Genomic DNA, 18,974 nt, shown 5'->3' on the forward strand with positions numbered 1-18,974 from the left:
GTGATTTCTTATATTTGTAACACAGTACCTCATATTTTATTCACTCTTACCTCTTATATCTCACAATAAATGTATTAAAGTAACATAATCTGCATATAGAGTATGATTCTTATTTTGCAAAAATTGACTGACATATAAAGAGATCACAGGATGTTAATAGGAAGCTCATGCCTACTGAGTGTAACTGCTAATATTTTTAATACTGCCTGCTGTTTAATTTGGGTATAAGTACCCTTGCTACTACAATGATGACAGGAAGAGCTAAGATGGCAGGGTGGTAGGAAGACCCTAGTCTTTCCTCATCCTTTCCACACACCTAGAGAAATATCAAATCATTCTGAACACCCACAAAATCGATCTGCATATTGATAAACTGCACAACTATTGATAAACTAAACTGGGAGAGAAGGGGCCACATAATGGAAGGTAGGAGGTGCGGAGACTGGATTTAGAGGAGAAATGGATCACAGGTACTGTGGAGGGGAGCCCTGGTCATGGAGAGAGGCAGGAGAAAGAAAGAGGGAATAAGAGAGGGAGGACTACACAGGGGATTGCACAAGAAAAATACATCCCCAAAGACACTGACTGGGAAGATGAGAGGGGCTAATTTTTGTGAGATTTTATAACCAGTGGGTTCAAAGACTAGAGTTTTAGAAGTCTGCAGCATGGCCAGTGTTGAGCCTTGAAGGCCCTGCAGTGTTCCTGTGGAGAAGGAGGGCAGATAACCTGGGGGCAGAAGATGCAGTCTGAGGATCCCCTGGGAGTCCTGGGAGAGACTGTTCCCTCCTCTTGAAGCACATCTGGGAGAGGTGCCATTCATTGTCTCTCTGGGAGAAAAAAGAACTGACAGGCACCATTTCCTAAGACATCTGCTGAGAGCAGCTAACACAAACACTGGTTCTTTGACACATTTTGCTCCAAACTACCATAGCCTTGTGCTTTGGTGCGACTGCCCTTTTGGGATAAACCTGCATCAGTTCCAACATGGTGAGACCTTCCTGCAGAGGACCCGCACTGGTCTGCACTATGCCAGATTTCTAAAGTTTTGAGTTCTAAAACTCAGCTGGCTTGCCTGGGATAGAACACAGGTGGGCAAGCAGATGGCCCAGATACAGTCAGGGTTAAAGCAGGATCTGAGGGACATCTGGAACACATAAGGGGAGACTGTTTCCTCTTTTGTGAGGGCTTCCCAGACAGCAGTGGGCTTGAGCTCCCCTTTCCAGGGACAAGAGAGAGGGCTGGCAGCATTTCCTGCCTCTGTGTTCTTTCTTTTGGGATGAAATTCCAGTCCTGACATTTTGTCTAAGAATTAGCATCTGACAAAGTATAGTATACATTCTTGATGAAAACCCTCAACAAAGTAGGGACACAGGGAATGTATCACAACATCATAAGTCTGAATACGAAAAAGCCACAGCTAATATAATTCTCAATGGGGCAAAACTGAGAGCTTTTCCTCTTCCAGCAGGAACAAGACAGCAATGTCCATTCTCACCATTCTTTTTTTTTTTTTGATTGTTATTTTATGTTTTTATTTTTTATAAACATATATTTTTATCCCCAGGGGTACAGGTCTGTGAATCACCAGGTTTACACACTTCACAGCACTCACCCAAGCACATACCCTCCCCAATGTCCATAATCCAACCCCCTTCTCCCAAACCCCCTCCCCCCAGCAACCCTCAGTTTGTTTTGTGAGATTAAGAGTCACTTATGGTTTGTCTCCCTCCCAATCCCATCTTGTTTCATTGATTCTTCTCCTACCCACTTAAGCCCCCATGTTGCATCACCACTTCCTCATATCAGGGAGATCATATGATAGTTGTCTTTCTCTGCTTGACTTATTTCGCTAAGCATGATACACAGACACATGAAAAAGTGCTCCATATCACTCGGTATATTAACATTTTGATAGAATTAGTTTCTATCCTACTAAGTTAATGCAAGGGAAGAGTAATAAAGTTTTTTAATCAATTAATTCACTCAACTTAAATTATTACTATTTTTTAAGGATTTATTTATTTGCTAGAGAGACCACAGGAGCACAAGCTTGGATGGCGTGGGGAGGAGGAGAGATGGGGAAGGGGGAGGGGCTGAAGAAGAGAAGGACAGAGTGTTAACCTGACTCTATGTTGGGCTCTGAACCCCACAGAGGGCTTGATCTCAGGACCCTGAGATGATGACCTGAGTCCAAACCAAGAGCAAAGTGCTTAATTGGCTGTGCCACCCAGGTTCATCTCAATTATTTTTTAAAAAGTAAAGAATCTACCAAAGGAATAATCCATCCCCAAAGTAGCAATCAATACACAAACACATACACACAGGGTCAGCCCATTAGCTAGCCTGAGCCAAACGCATTCCCTCTCGGTTATATCTCAATATAATTCTTGATTTTTCAACTTTATTAACTACTTTTAGCCACCAGATCTAAAAGACAGGGACATATCTCTTTGACGTCATCTTCCTACCACCTTCTCCTGGTATTCACTGTTATGTATGTTTACTAAAGAGGAAAAGTTCTCCTATCGATTACCCTTTTTACTTCCAGTAATTCTCAAGAATTTCCATGAATTTTAAATGGCAGCTCTTGACTGTAAGAAAACGGTATCACCACCCCCTACTCTATTTGTCCATCCTTCTACTGCCATCTCCAGAATCTCAGCTCTGATTATGATCCTTTGCCACCTTGACTGGGAAACAGCCTGCTAACCAGTCTCCAAGCTTCCATCCTCCCATTCTCCACAGGGCTACACAGGAGTTACTGCAAAATTGGTCACACCGCTCCTGTGTTTAAAATTCTTTGGTGACTTCCCCTTTAACGTGTAAGACATTCCAAACTCCTTACTCTGCCCTGGGAACCCCCCTGTCTCACTCTTCCATTCTCTCTGACATCATCTTGTCTCCTCTACCATGTGCCCATTGCACCAAAGTCTCCCTGGTTTGTTCATGTTTTGTCCAGCATCTCAAATGTATTTTTTTCCTGTAGGTCTTTTAGTTGTTTTCTCTTCTGCAACATGTGCACTGGAGAATTTGGTGGTTGCCTTTGTCTCGTCTTTCAGGTTCTGCTCAAATATTATTTCCTCAAAGTGACCCACTTCAGACCAGCCCAGCTAAAGGCTTTTACCCCACTAGCCCATCTCTGTTGTTCTCCCTCAGCGCCTACTTCACTTCCTTCCCAACATAGTTCACGATTAATAATTATCATTCATAATCCTTTTACAAGGATTTCAACTATCCTGCCATCAAAATGAAGGCTCCCTGAGAAGAACGACCATCTCCATCCTTTTTTATAGAAGGAACAATTCTCAGTAATACTCAGATCCTCTTAACCTCAAATTCATCTCCTGTCTGCTTTGGTTCTAATCTTCAACATGCTGAGCATTATCAGCTCATGTCATAACAAAATATATCAATGATTCACTATCTTGTGTTCTAACAGGAATTAGGCATATCTTACAAAACATGACTTTTACCTGTTTGAATTGACCAAAAGAAGTAAAGTTTACTTAAACTACATTCTCAAAAATTTTTTTAATTAGACAAAAAGAGTAATTTCAGCCCATGCAGTCAAATAATTGGCATGAATTTACAGCTACCACTATTGTTTAAATTAAGTTGTCAGTTTTAAGTAGGTAACATATACATATTTCAAAGGCATACAAACATTTTCAAGGAAGACTTAGCTGATGACTCTATTTTTTTTAATAATATCTCTCTTCTCAAGTTCTAAGTTAGTGAGTGAACTAAACTTTCTATTGTCTTATGTACTATTTATGTTAAACAACAAATATTTCAACTTATACATTTGTGTAGTCACATAAATTTGTAAAAAAATTATAAAATTATCTGGGTGAACTATTTATTCTCTTGGCCTGATTTTGTAATTTAAAATTATTCTCTCCATAAATAAGAGGGTGGATAGTTTTGATTATTGGATAGGACTAAGATTCATTTTGCTTCTATTTGAGGGACATAGTTATAAATGATTGCTTCAAGTTAAAAACAAGTATCCTTGATAATTTAATAATCATCATTAATTTAATATTTCAAATTTCAAATTTTAAAGGGATATTATTAACATAAAACAGAGAGCTAATTACTTGTTTTTAAATCAGTGTATCTATAAACTGTTATTTGATAAGCAATCTTAAACAAATGAAATAAATCATGATAAATTATATATTTGAGAAATCCTTAATGAGATGTGTACCAAATTGCTTTGGTAGACTAAAATTGTTCTCTTCATACAATTACTCTGTTTTTCTAAAACAATTTGGGGGACAAAAAACAGGAGATACTATCTTTCAGCTAGTCTAAGTTTAAATTTAGTAGATATTAAAATATATTATTAAGAAAACTAAAAATCAAATTAGAAAAAAATAAAATGGGCAAAATGGAAATAGCAAAAGTAGATATTTTATATTAAAATTTTTCCCCAACTTCTTATTGGTATATATGCATATTGGTTATTGTGCATATATATATGATCCAATTAGCTTTTTAAAAGAAAACATATTCAAAGTATTTTGTAAATAATATGAGAATAATTAAAGGTATTTGGCCAATAATACATATATCCATAAAAAAGAAAACATCAATTGTAATGAAGGTTTTATGTTTTATTTTAATTTGAGTTTATTTATTTATTTATTTTGGGTGGGGAGCACACTTGTTTGCACATGTGAGCAGAGGTGAGGGGTTGGGGGAGGGGCAGAGGGAGCAGAGCATCTTAGCCCCTCTGTACTGACTGCAGAGCACTATTCAGGGCTCGATCCCCTGACCCTGAGATCATGTCCTGAACTGAAATCAAGAGGTAGTTTCTCAACTGACTGAGCCACTCAGGTGTCCACAAATGAAGTTCAAAAAATTAACTCTAGAAAAAGAGAGATTATACTGCATTATTAAAGCATTTGAAGAAATAAAATATTTTTAAAATTTGGAAGTATGATTATACAATTTCTTCTTGAAATTTTAACAGTGTAAATGCCATGAAGATAATTCCAGGGTTATAAAAAGCAAATGGGAGAACAGATAATAGCTAAAAGAAATCAGGCAGAAAACAAATATGCGATAATGAGGGCTGAAACAAGCTACACTCAGGATATAGCTTGAATACATCACTGAAATCAAGTTTCGTGGGATGTGTAGTGTTTGGATCACGAAAATCTAATGTCAATTATTGTTCAAGCCAAAATGGTATCTTCCTAAAACAGTCTATACTGACTGGATGTTGTAAAATGGCTCTGGGTCAGAGGGTGACACTAATTGAGGACCTTTGAAAACTCTAGCAGGAATGATTTGGCATCTGAATAATTCTCATGACAATCTCGAAGAATAAGTATTGAAAAAGAAAAAGAAGAAAAACAACACACACTATACCCAGTTACACCTGCAGCACTTGTGGAAATGCCATGATGGAGGATTTAGTTGGGGGCTGATCTCAATCCTCCATTTTTGCAGATCTACTGTTAGTCTGTTGTACACCAATTGATGTTTCTTCAGTCTTAAATGTCCTCCTTCCTATCATCCTTAACTGGTTAACTCCTATTCAACCTCCAAAGCCTACCCAAGATGCCATCGTGATTTACCTCTCCATTCGGGCTCTCACAAATCAACTCCTGAACCCTATCCCACTCCATCCTCCCATTCCAATTTGGGTTTCTTGTCTCCTCTAAGTAATCCTATAGTTTTTCTTTTGCTTATCTCCATCACAATACCTTATATGATAAAATACAGAATATTAATAAAATACAACAACCATTCTTTTTGTTTTCCTTACAAAAAGTGCTCTTTTGGAAAATGCTGGTCACTGGGCCTGGCACTTAACAGTCACTCAAAAAATGATTATTGGATGAATAAAAAAATGAAACAATAAAATGAGTGGATGACTAGAGAATTCTCATGGAGCCTTTCCATTACATCTGCAGATTGTAGACAATGTCAGGAAAGAGCATAGTGGATGGTAGCAAATGTAATAGATAAGACTTGGGAACAAATGTTTAGTGATCTTAAAGCTCTACTGCATGAATTCAAGAAACTCTGATATCTGTAATTCCATTGTATATCTTGTCCACATGTCCTAAATTTTAATTTATAATTCTGAAGTCAGGGATGATTTTAGTTAAGTTCAAAAAATAAAAACTTTTGAGAGTCTGTGAAGTGAACATTTCAGTAACCACTTTTCTGTCTATTAAATTTTTGGTCAACAAGATTTGAGAAACTTGTTGCGCTGAGCAAAAATGTCAAAGCAAATGGAGTTTTCTAAGAAATATTTTTACCCCTTCCCTTCCGTTATTTTTGTGATTTTTTTTGTTCTACTACATTAATTTCTCTGAGCCATTTTTATAATGTTTCCTTAAAATTTTCAACTGAATTTTAACACTTCCTCTCACCCACAATTACTTCATGTCCCTTTTACGCGCCATATTCTGAAAACAGTTAAAGATGTTAAATGGGTAAAGTGAGCACAGGAGAGATCAGCTGGCAAGAATCTCACAGGTCTGGGCAGGTGGGGGATGGTGTGTGGGGTGAGGAGGGGGAGGCATTGCTGGGAAGAAGGAAAAGTGCAAAGGCTGTCCTACAATCAGGGATTGAGCAAAGAAAAGTGGATCGATTTAGACTTTGGCTCAAGCCCTAGCAATCAAAGGTCGAAAATGAAGACTTTTAGTAATTTGTTGTCATTTGGGAACTTACTTCTGGCTAAGAATAATTTCAGCGATACTCAATAATTCAGTTGTAGTTGAACATTACATGCAGGCAGAAGAGTAGAATGCGCGTTCTCTGGACATGTGTACCCTTAAAATAAACAAGGTTTGCTTCAGCTGACCTCCCCCTCTCATGACATTCTGGGGCATCTGCTCTGACCCTTCTCATGGGGCTCTCCTGCTCGGATCTCCCCTCCTCAGGAATACCCCACGTGCCAGACTTGCTTAGTCCAGTTCTTCACCCTCATCTTCCCTTTCTACCTTTCCTCACTAAAATGCTCCAGAGAAGTTATCCATTTAGGATAATTCACAATGAATTGCAGTGAGGAACACTAGCTTTCATTCTTCTAAAGTATTTGTTCAGAGTATTTGTCATTCCACATAAACTTCAGGTTTGTTCAATCTGGTGATCTCATATTTTTGAAGAAGACACAATATTGAAGGCAGTTGGGTCAATGCACAACTTTAAATCACATCATAAAGGTAAGCACCACACAACTATCTCTGAAAATGGGGAGTTCTGGTGAAGGGAGAAGGAGAAAATTTATTAAGATATTGGAACTGAGACATAGATTTTTTGATTAGAAACCTCTACCTCAAGTTGTCTGGGAATGGGATAACCATGTATCACATTCACATATAACCTCATAAAAGAAGATAGTTTAGAATTAATTCTTAGGACTTAAAACATCAATTATTTTTTCCTTTTTAGGGTTAACTCAAATTTGAAACCATATATAAAGTTCCTTTTCCTCCTCTTCTGATTGAAGAGAATCATCGAGCTTTGATCTATATTTTAAGTCCTTAATTAAAGAAGTTTTTTGCCCTTTAAACTTCCAGAATTAGATAACACATATATCTCTCCACACAAAATAGCTTATGTATACTTGAACATGTTTCAATAGGTTTTCATTTATTCACATTTATGAGCCTGATAGTCCTGGGCTGTGGCTAATTTCAAAGAGTATGTGTTATGTTTAAGAGGCTATTATTCTCAACTCTGTCCTGTAAATCTGACCAGATTCTAGCAGCCTGTAGGGACTCCTGCAAACATGATGTTTTATACGGAAGCAATTATACAAATGGCAATGGGAATGCAGAGAGCCTATCACATTAAAAAGGTACTAGTTCGTCTCTGAGAAACTTGGGCCAATAAATTCTTGCTATTGTCTGTTATTCCTCTTTACTGGTGAGTAGCATTTTTTGAGGAATGTTCAGTTTTAAACAGACCAGAGGCCATTTATGAAAGCTAAAATGCCAAGCTCCTTTGAATAAAGCAGATTGTGATAGTATTCAGTCCAGTATTCAACTAGAAGAAACCTATATGACAATTAAACACATTTTGATGAAAGATAAAATATAGATAAAATGAGTCAGCTAGAATCAATTATGTAAGTAAGGAGTTTAAATCGCTATGATTTAATTTTTATTACATATTTCACAGCATCAAATTTAATTCCAATTGCACTTTGTAAACTCTTAAACCATTTAATTAAACTTGGCTTCAATTCTTGAGTTTTAAATATGAACTACAAATAAAACAAATCTTCTTTATGTGACAAATGATATCTACATAAAGCCTCAGCAAACAATATGTAAATGTTGAGACACTGAAAGTATTCCTGTTAAAGAAAAGACAAAACAAAACAAAATACAAAAAAAACTTGGGTAAATAAAAAGGTGTTTATGAGTCCCTGGGTGGCTCAGTTGGTTAAGTAAGCATCTCCCCTTGGTTCAGGTCATGATCCCAAGGTCCTGGGACTGAGTCCCACATTGGGCTCCTACTTAGTAGGGAGTCTGCTTCTCCCTCTCCCTCTGTCTGTTGGTCCCCCTGCCTGTGCGCTCTCTGTCAAATAAATAAATAAAATCTTAAAAAAAAAAGATATTTGGTATGATTGGTAACATTAACAGTGTCCTGGAAGTCTTTGCCAATACAATATTTTACTTTTGAGTACTAACTGTAATATTTACGTGTGCAGAGGAACGATGGAATACCTAGTTGAAAAGGTGACTAGATTTAAGATTTCCAAGGTAAAAGTCAAGCAGTAGTATATTAGAATGCAAAACTGAAAAAAGGCTCTACCCTTGAAAAAAATTAAACACATTTGAATAAGCCTTACAAAAATGATTAAAGGATATAATTAAAGCGATATCTACCTTTATTTTCTAGATTGAAAGATGCTCAGGGAGAGAGATTTTATGTTATTTGCTAATATTTCTCAATTCTTAGAGGCTGACATGAAGTAAGGGTTCAATCAAAATTTGTTGACTTAGTGAAAAGTTTTGGAAATTGATGAATGATAGGTAACTAATTTGGTTTAAAAATGTCAGTCAAATATTATCACATAACTTAGTTACCTATTATGAATTAGAAACCAAATTTCTTCCAAAGAAACTTTTTAATCTATTGAGAAGGAGGTTAGAATTAAATTTAATTATAAATCTGGTAATTATCTTACTGATACCAGAAAAAAAAAAAAACTTCTACATTCATATTCACTTCTCCTAAAGACTGATCTTCTAGAATATATCTCAAATACACCACAGGAAGAAACCCTTTTGAATAACTCAGTGTTACAAACATTGCATGTTCAACTTTTTCAAATTTATGTGTTATTTTCATTCTAATGATACAAGTATTGCTTGCTTCACTGCAAGACTTCTAAGGCTGTGGCAATATCAATTGTAAATGATACATGGATTTTTCTTTAGAGAGAGTTAACAACAATCTCCAAAATAAATTCCATCATCACATGATTTCACAGTTTCTATTGTCTAATTTCTGTTCTCATTCTATGTATGTTCATATGCTTCATAATACCTTCACCCAAAACATTTTGGTGAAAATTTGAAGCAGAAAAAATTATGATAATTTCAAGGGAAATTATTATGATAATTAGTTTTCAAAATGTTTATTAAAACATTTTTTGAGGGGTACTAGGGTGCTTGAGATGGTTAAGTGTCTGCCTTTGGCTTAGGTCATGATCTCCTGGTCCTGGGATGGTGCCCCAGCCTATGTATGTGGGGTAGGGGGGAGTTCCAGTTCACCGGAGAGTCTGCTTCTCCCTTCCCCTCTGCCACTTCCCCTCCTTGTCCTCTCTCTCTCTGTTTCTCTCTCGCAAATGAATAAATACAATCTTAAAAAAACCAATTTTTGAGTTTTTACATTAAATAAAATTATGATAATCATATCATTTAAATAAGCTACTTACAATTTTTTAAACTTAGTAATGTCAAAAGCCACTCACACACACATGAAGCTAGAGAACAGTAATTAAATCACATTTTCTAGACAGAATTCCTATTACCACCGTGAAAAGCATATTAGCAAGTGTTTTATAATGTAGGAAAAAGTCTCCCTTTTCTTACTCTTACCTTCTGAAACACGAACAGCCCACAATATAAGCCAAATGATCTCCCCTGGAAATCTCATTCTGAGGATCTTTGAGGGGAACATTTGATAGCTGACAGTGTTCACACGATGTCAAGTTCTCTTCCTCTACGAAATGTGATTAGCACAGGAAAGCACTTGCTCAAAAGGAAATTGAAACACAACTCGGGAATTAAAGGGAGTAGCAGATGCTCCACCCCTCAGAAATTTTGCAAGGTAGACGAAAAAATTAACCCCAAACCCCAGCAATGTCAGAGTTTGAATCTGATTCTCCCTGCATTCCCACTGAATGTTAATGCTGTGGCCTGCTTTTCATTTGTTTCATTAACCCAGGCATGTTCTCTGCTGGAACACGTTCAAGTTCTTGGAATGTGCAAAGCAATAACTGCTGACATCCTCTGGATTTCATAAACCCTCAAAAGATAAAAGAATAGAAACTCTTGGTGGGGGGATGGTGAGCCTGGTAGAAAGGAGGTACCTATTGCATGGAGCACGGGTGTGGTGCATGAACAATGAATCTTGGACACTGAAAAAATAAAATAATATTGAAAAAAATCATTTCTAGAACTGGAGTGAGTCAATGTTTTCAAAATAAGACCCAGACCAGTGTGAGCAAACTTTGCCTAGAATATAGTGCTGGCCTGCTTTTCCCACAATCCAGGAAATTATTCCTTTTGGGGTTTCTTAAATATGTGTGTGAAGCAACAGGATCACTCTCCTTGGTCATAACTGCATTTAATAATTCAAAAATCAAGAAATTTGAACACTGAGTTTTTAAACCTTTTATTGAAACAGAATATGCATAAAGAGCATATAAACAAGTGGGTTGATGAATATTGAGATGGTTGAGATAAAGACAGCTCTGTATGAATTATGCTTGATTCATTTTTCCAAATATATTCATAAAAAGTCCAACTGACAAAGGTAGCCTGCTTTTGAACTGGAAGTTTTTCAGAGGGTTCAAATCACAAAGTCATGCTGAGTTCACTGACATGTCTAAGAGAAAACAATTCTGGGTCATTAAGACCCCTTGCATGTTCATTGTTCTAGCTATAGGAGAACATTTCCTTGTAAAGGTCACAGTATATACATTTGCAATGAAAAAAGAAAAGAGAATGTTTGGAGGTTAAGAAGAAACGATATTTTTAAAGTTTAAAAAAAAAAAAAGAACAAATTTTCAATTTTTTTTCCTACTTATTTTGTGAGCTATTTAAGGATTCTTTGCCTAATCCTAAGGTACAATGACACTTTCCTCTAAAAGCATTTTTTTCTCTCTCACATTTAAGACTGCATTTGACTTCTATGTATGGTATAATGAAGGGCGACAGATACATTTTTAAAATATGGCGATCCAATTCTTCTGGCACTGTTTACTGAAAATATCATCTCTTTCCTAGGACACTGCTTTATGCTGACTTTCATCATAAATCAGACAACTGGATATGTGAGAGTCCATTTCCTTATCTCTTCTCTAGGCTTAGTGAATTCACACAGCAATATTTACAAGTCTCACTTTAATTTTTAAAATAACAAATAAAAAATAAGAAAATAAAATTTCTGAGGAAGTGTCAGTTTCTGGGAACTGGAGATTTTCTAGTTATCTTTTAAGTTGATTTCTTATAAGGACAATACTGTATGATTTCACTTATATGAAGAATTTTAAAAATGTAACAGATGAACATAGGTGGAGAAAAGAGTGAGGAAAACCATAAAACAGACTTGTAACTGTAGAGAATAAACTGAGGGTGGTTAGAGGGGTGGTGGGCAGGTGGATGGTTTAAAGGGTGATGAGTATGAAGGAGAGCACCTGTGATTAGCACTGGGTTTATTATGTAAGTGTTCTTGTTTAATTTTGTTGTGATCTAAAGATGTACTCTCAATAATTCTATTCTTTCAAAACCTGACTATATTAATATCCAAAATGTATAAAGAACTTCTCAAACTCAACAACTCAAAATGAATAATTCAATTAAAAAACGTGCAGAAGGCATGAATAGGTACTTCTCAGAGGAAGACATGTTGATGGTCAACAGACAAATGAAAAGATGGTCAACATCACTTATCATCAGGGAAATACACATCAAAACCAAAATGAGATGTCACCTCACACCTGTCAAATGGCTAAAGTCAACAACACAAGAAGTAACTGATGTTGACAAGGATGCAGATAAAGGGGAACTCTCTTGCCCTGTCAGTGGGAATGCAAAGTAGTACAGCCACTCTGGAAAACAGTACGGAGGCTCCTCAAGATGTTAAAAATAGAGTTACCCTACACCCAGCAATTGCACTACTGGCCCAAAAATATAGAGGAAGTGAAAAGACTGGGTGCCTTCACCCCAGTATTCATAGCAGCAATGTCCACAATGGCCAAACTGTGAGAGGAGCTGAGATGTTCTTCAACAGATGAATGGATACAGAAGATATGGTTCAGATAAAATGGAATATTACTCTGCCAGAAAGGGTGACTACCTACCATTCCCATCAGCATGGATTGAATTGGAGAGTATTATGCTAAGTGAAATAAGTCAATCAGAGAAAGACAATTTTCATAAGATTCCACTCATATACGGAACATAAAGAATCATGCAGACTATAGGAGAAGGGAGGGAGAACTGAATGGGAAGAAATCAGAGAGGACAAACCTAGAGAGATTCTTGACTCTGGGAAACAAATTGTGGGTTGCCAAAGCGGCGGATGGGATAACTGGGTGATAGGCATTAAGGAAGGCGTGTGATCTAATGAGCACTGGGTTAATATGCTACTAATGTGTCGTTGAACACTACATCAAAAACTATTGATGTACTATATGGTGGCTAATTGAACAACAACAACAAAAAACGATCTGTGAGCAAAGTCTCTTGTTTGGCCCTGCAATGACACTGTTTCAACTTTCCAAGCTCTACTTATCTAATGATAATTGCTGGTTAATGATTAATTTTTATGTGTCAGGTGCTGTATTAAGTGTATTATCTGCTTTCATCCCCTTATAAACCTTGTAGGATAGATCTATCATTCTCTTTTTGCATATAAGTGAAAATGAATTTCAGAGGGAATTAAGTAGATTCCTCAGTAGACTAGAAGCCAAGCTGTCTGTTCTCATATTTGAAGATTTAACACTAGGGTAACCATTTTTCTGACTCCAAGTATATACACAGCAGTGCCCTCTTAGCCATAGTTTCAGTTTCCCATGGTCACCCTCAGTCCGGAAGCAGTTGATCCTCCTTCTGACAGATCGTCAGAAGGTCAATAGTAGCCTAATGTTAGATCACAATGTCTGCATCATTCACCTCACTTCATCTCACCATATAGGCATTTTATCATCTCACATCATCACAAGGATAATGGTGAGTACAGTGCTGTAACATGTTTTGAGAGAGAGAGAGAGGGAGACCACATTCACATATTTTTTATCACAGTATAGTGCTGTAATTATTCTATTATGGTTTGTTATTGTTGTTAATCTCTTATTATGCCTAATTTTCAAACTAAACTTTATCATAGAGATATATGTATGGATTTTTAAGAAAAAAATCATACATATAGGGTCCAGTACTGTTGGGGAACTAACTGCAAACTGACATGGTCCTTCACTCAAGGGAATCTTGCCAAGGGCTACCTCCTGCAATCCCTGCAGTTCACTCCCTACTTGATTTGGCTCACATGATCTGTCTGGGTCACGCTGACACAGACCTTGAGCACCTCTGTAAATATGCTTGAGAAAACTCTCTTGTTTTGAAAACTCTCATGTGGGACTTGTGGCCCTCCAATCTCAAGCTCCTTGATAAACATTCTTGTTATTGAATTATAAAATAAAGTCCCTTATGCTTGTGGGGCCTTCATTGGGTCATCTGCCCATGGAGACCTCCCGATCCCAGCTTTCTGTCTCTTGTTTTTCCTAATTTCCCACTGTTCTCTCTCAATCTTCCCTGCAACTTCTTGCGGTGACACAGACTTCTTCTCTGTGACAAAATACTATCTGTGATTTCAGGCATCCACTGGGAATCTTGGAATGTAACCCCTACAGATAAATGGGGCTACTCTTTTCCAAAACTTTATCAATTTTTACTCTGGACTGAAGAAACTCTTAGAATTAATCTTTTCCTTGTCTCTAATGAAGATTTATGGAACAATATTAATATTAATATTAAATATTAAATATTTTGTGTAATGGTACTATGCCGTATTTGGTAGAATATAATTTCTTTTTCTAAGTTATCTCTTTCTAGAAATATCTATTAAATTATGTACTGCAAGAGGGAAGTGATCATTCTTGGGGAAAATAAAATAAGTCTTAACTATGGTGTGCAGTAAGTTGAGAGTAAGTGGTTAATAACCCAGTTAATATAACCCGTTAAGTCAGCTTATATGTCATCATTTAAATGAAATTCAAACATAAAATGATACCTGAGAACGTCTGTTTGGTTCAGTATTGACATGTATTTAAAAATCAAAGGGAATAATTCATATGTAAAAGTCACTGAGTACATGAGAGATTAGATGTAAGGTTCTATTTATATCATAAAAATGTGGTTGCTATCAGTTGCATGTTAAAGTTTATACTCTATTAAGAAGTCCTGTTAATTAGAAATTAAACATCATGCTATAATATTTCTAATGTCACTAGCAAATCAACAAAAATCCAATTGATTATAAAACAGATTTCTTTTCTTCTGGCATTCTTGGAGAATAAAATTCCATTCACAAAGTATTTCTCAAAGTATTTCTCAAAAGTTAATTTATAGTAATCATCTCCAAAATTTAATTTGTAGAAATATCATAATTTATTTATTTATTTTTATATAATTTTTTATTTTTTACAAACATATATTTTTATCCCCAGGGGTACAGGTCTGTGAATCACCAGGTTTACACACTTCACAGCACTCACCAAAGCACATACCCTCCCCAATGTTTTTTTAAGATTTTATTTATTTGAAAGAGAGAGATCACAACTAGGCAGAGAGGCAGGCAGAGAGAGAGAAGGGGGAAGCAGGCTCCTTGCTGAGCAGAAAGCCCAATTCGGGCCTCGATCCCAGGACCCTGAGATCATGACCTGAGTCGAAGGCAGAGGCTTAACCCACTGAGCCACCCAGGTGCCTTGAAATACCATAATTTAAAAACCAACCCATAGCACAGTTTCAATAAACAAAAAGATGGGATATATTTTCAATTCCTTCGGCTCCTCCTTAACGGTATTCTAGGTTTTATTTTTCTCTGTAAAGAAATAATCAGAAATAAATTGAAATGATCAGAAATAAATTTGAGTGCCAAGGTTATGAAGATCCCTTTAGATTGTATATAAAAATCAATTTTTTAATTGTTCATAGATTAAAATTGTCATTTCCTGAAGGGTGTAATTCTGGGGTCTTATATTTGAAAAATAGTTGAACTGCTGAAAAAAATAGTCAAACCATCCTTGTCTCATTTGTTATCTTTGGTCCTGTTATCTTCAGTTGTGGTGTAAACTGAGGCTTACTGCAATGTTGTGTTTCATGTGCCATGAGGGTAAGAATGACTGTTCTGCTACTGACATCTTGACGTGGTTACAGCATTTAATTTTAAAAAGGCATTAATACTGGCTGTACCCAGACAGCCTTGTGATAAGACTTGCTGGCGGGGACATGGGAGGGCGTGGGTTAACTGTGTGATGGGCATTAAGGAGGGGACCTGCAATGATGAGCCCTGGATGTAACAAGTAAGTGATGAATCACGAAGTTTTACTCCCGAAACCCATACTACAGCATATGTTAGCTAACATGAATTTAAGTAAAAGTTGAAAACAAAAAAGATGATGTAAACAATAACTTTCTCTTGTTCCTAGAAACAGTGGTCAAAGTTAGCTGAGGTCTATCCTTCATGAAAAAAATGGCTGCTGCTAGTTTGGATATAATCTCTCTACCAGCAGTACCCATCTGAGGGCAAACACAGTACAGGATTCAGGATTAGTGGAGCCAAATAGAAGAATTCTTTTATTCTTTATGTGATTTAAGATTGAACTACATATTGGCCTTAGTAACAAGAAATGAAATGGTATCTTGATTCTTTGTTCATAGAACTGGCTGCAAAGAAAACCCGAATCAGAGTACACAGCAGGGAAAGGAAAGAAAGAAAGAGAGTCAAAAGAAATATGTCTTACTTCATTATGAATTTAACTGTGAAAATCGATTATGCATTACTGGCCCAAATAAATTTAGGATCAAAATTTCTCAAATGAGAATAAATCTGTGAAGTTACAGATGCTATGAATTTTTATGTTAAAACCATTTCAAATTGTTGTTCAAGAATGTCATCCTAATTCCTAAGCCCCCAATAGCACATTAAAACATGCTGTTAAGGATTTTGCTAAACTTGCAAAATTGTTTAATATACAAATTTTAAATAATTATTCCAAATGAAAAGTATAATTTAATTATGTTTTGATGACTTCAAAAATTTTGAAGTAATATTTTTTGATTATGAAATTAATTTCTTCACCACTCACGTACATCCCAGCTACTCATAATTTTGGTTTTTGTCTCTCATCTGAAACAGTTCTCTTGGAGCGCTCCCAGTGAGTTTCCTAATCATTTATTTAGTCCTTTTCAGTGTATTTTTTTTTTAGGGCTACTACAATAGATTACCACAAACTGGATGGTTTAGAACAGAAATTTGTTTTCTCACAGTTCTAGAGGTCAGAAGTCTGAGGTGAAGGTGTTGGCAGGGCCTCACCATTTCCAGAGATACTAGAGAGTAGCTTTCTATGCCCTGCCTAGCTTCTGATGGTTGTTGTCATCCTTGTAGTTCCTTGTTTTGCAGGGGCATCACTCCAGTCTCTGCCTCCATTGTCATGTAGCCTTCCTCCCCATGTATGGTCTCCATGTTTCTGTATCTAAATCTCCCTCTTTCTTTTATAAGAACACCAGTCACTGATTATGGACCCTAATCTAGTGTGACCTAATCTTACCTCAATCATATCTGCAAAGATTCTATTTCCAAATAAATTCACATTCAAATTTATGGAAAGTAGGGCTCGAACATACTATTTTGGGGGACATAATTCAACCAAAAATACTCAATCTTATTAAAATTCCCCATAACCTCTTTGATGCCTTTGACATTATTTTTTTTCTTTGAAATTCCCTCTTGTTGTCTTTCATGATACTCAATTTTTCTTGTCCTTAATCTTAAACTTTGTTCAGTTATGTCTTCTTGATTGTTTCATTTTCTAGTTAGTGTTTCCATGTGGCATTCCTATATGGTTGTCTTTAGTTCTTTGTTTTCCATAGTCTCAATCTCCATGCATTAATAAGGACATACTGGTAACGACATGTACTTATGTTAGCTGGATGATGACATGAACAGAAAAATAATCATAGTTCTACTTGGGAACTTGTGGTAAAACAGAGGGACAGAGGTAAACATACCACTAAGTGTAACACTGAGTAGAAAAGGAACATAAATCATGTAATAGAAAGACTTCAAAATAGGGAAGATACTCTAACTGAATTTTGAAAAAAATGAGTGCTCAACAGGCTAATTTTCATGAACTTCTACTCCATTTTCTTTTCTTGGTGGAAAGATTTTAATTATGAAGTACATTTTTAAAATCGATATAAGAATATCCATATTGTCAGTTCTCTTTGTGCTAACATTTAATAGACTTTCTTTAGAATAATTTCCAACTTAAAGAAATGTTGCGAATATAGTGCACAGAATCCCTGGATAATTTTATTCAGCTTCCCCTGTGGTTAATGTTTTGCATTACTATGGTACATTTGTCATGACTAATGAAACAAGAGCGATACACTGTAATTAACTAAGCTCCATGTTTTACTCCAATTTTTTTAGTTTTTTATCTAACATCCATTTCTTTACCAAAATTCCACCAATAGTATCACATCACGTTACATTTAGTCATTATGTCTTCTTTGTTTCCTTGACAATTTGTTCAGCTATTTTGAGGTGGCCCTCAGTTGGAGCTTTTCTGAAGTTCTTCTTCATTTTATTGAGGTTATGTGTTTTTGGAGGAGGATCACAGAATGAAAGTGTTGTTCTCATTACTTCTTATCAAAGTTGCATATTAGCAACATGACATCATTGATGATGTTATCCTGAATTACCTAGATGAAGTGGTGTTTGTTGGGAATTCAGAATTAAGCTCCACCACTTTATGGGGAATCTTTACATAAATGACTTACAATTCATCAGTATGGAAATTCATTTCTTTACTTCCCGTTTATATACTCGGTCATTTATGAACATTTGTATGGATTTCTAGATGTTTGGTTTATACTTCAAGTGATAACCTTATATGCCAATCTAAAAACAAGAAATCAGTTCAAGAAGCAAAGCTTTTACCTGGGACCAAAGAATTGCAATTTGGGTTACATCAATTTAGGTAGAAACTCAGTGTACTGATTAGAGAAGGTGGACTTAGGAATTTTATGGGAAAAAAGAAGAAGATTAGGCAAGTTGTTTTGAAAAGAGTTCATTGGTGCTGAGAAGCAGGGCTATATTTGTACTTTCTTGATTGGTCAGGCAAAGTGATCACTAGGCAAAAATTCAATTTTATCAATCTTCTCAAACAGGGTGTTTGATTTCCTGCTGACTTCTTGGAATGCTGGTATTTCAGACTAATTCAAAGATTCAGAAATTTTACATGCAAGGCATTTCCACTGAAATGGCTTCTCTGGCTGCATTTCAAAATGGCTCTACTTATGTCTTATGTACATGAATGCTACATTATTTATTGTGTCAAATCCAACTTTGCCCATTTTGAGCTCTTTTAGGTAACTTCTGTGTACTTTTGATATGTCCCTGTAATTTTGATTTTTTTTTTTAGCACTTCCTTATTTTCTAACCCTGCAAGATGTCTCAGGATCATCTTGCACATTTCTTGC

General features: G+C 36.1%; 1 protein-coding gene across 1 annotated transcript in view; it reads right to left on the reverse strand.

Moving 5' to 3' along the window:
- The window catches only part of LOC106006179 (complement factor H-related protein 4), a 48,913-nt gene extending 38,658 nt beyond the window's left edge, over positions 1-10,255 (reverse strand). The window contains exon 1 of the mRNA XM_013058263.2: positions 10,080-10,255. Within this exon, the coding sequence (XP_012913717.1) occupies positions 10,080-10,161 (82 nt within the window). The 5' untranslated portion in view covers positions 10,162-10,255. The remainder of the gene's footprint in view (positions 1-10,079) is intronic.
- Between the last annotated feature and the right edge of the window lie 8,719 nt (positions 10,256-18,974).

The sequence above is a fragment of the Mustela putorius genome, unplaced genomic scaffold (genome assembly GCF_011764305.1).
Source record: "Mustela putorius furo isolate JIRA1106 unplaced genomic scaffold, ASM1176430v1.1 tig00000508_pilon_pilon_pilon, whole genome shotgun sequence".
Lineage (NCBI taxonomy): Eukaryota > Metazoa > Chordata > Mammalia > Carnivora > Mustelidae > Mustela > Mustela putorius.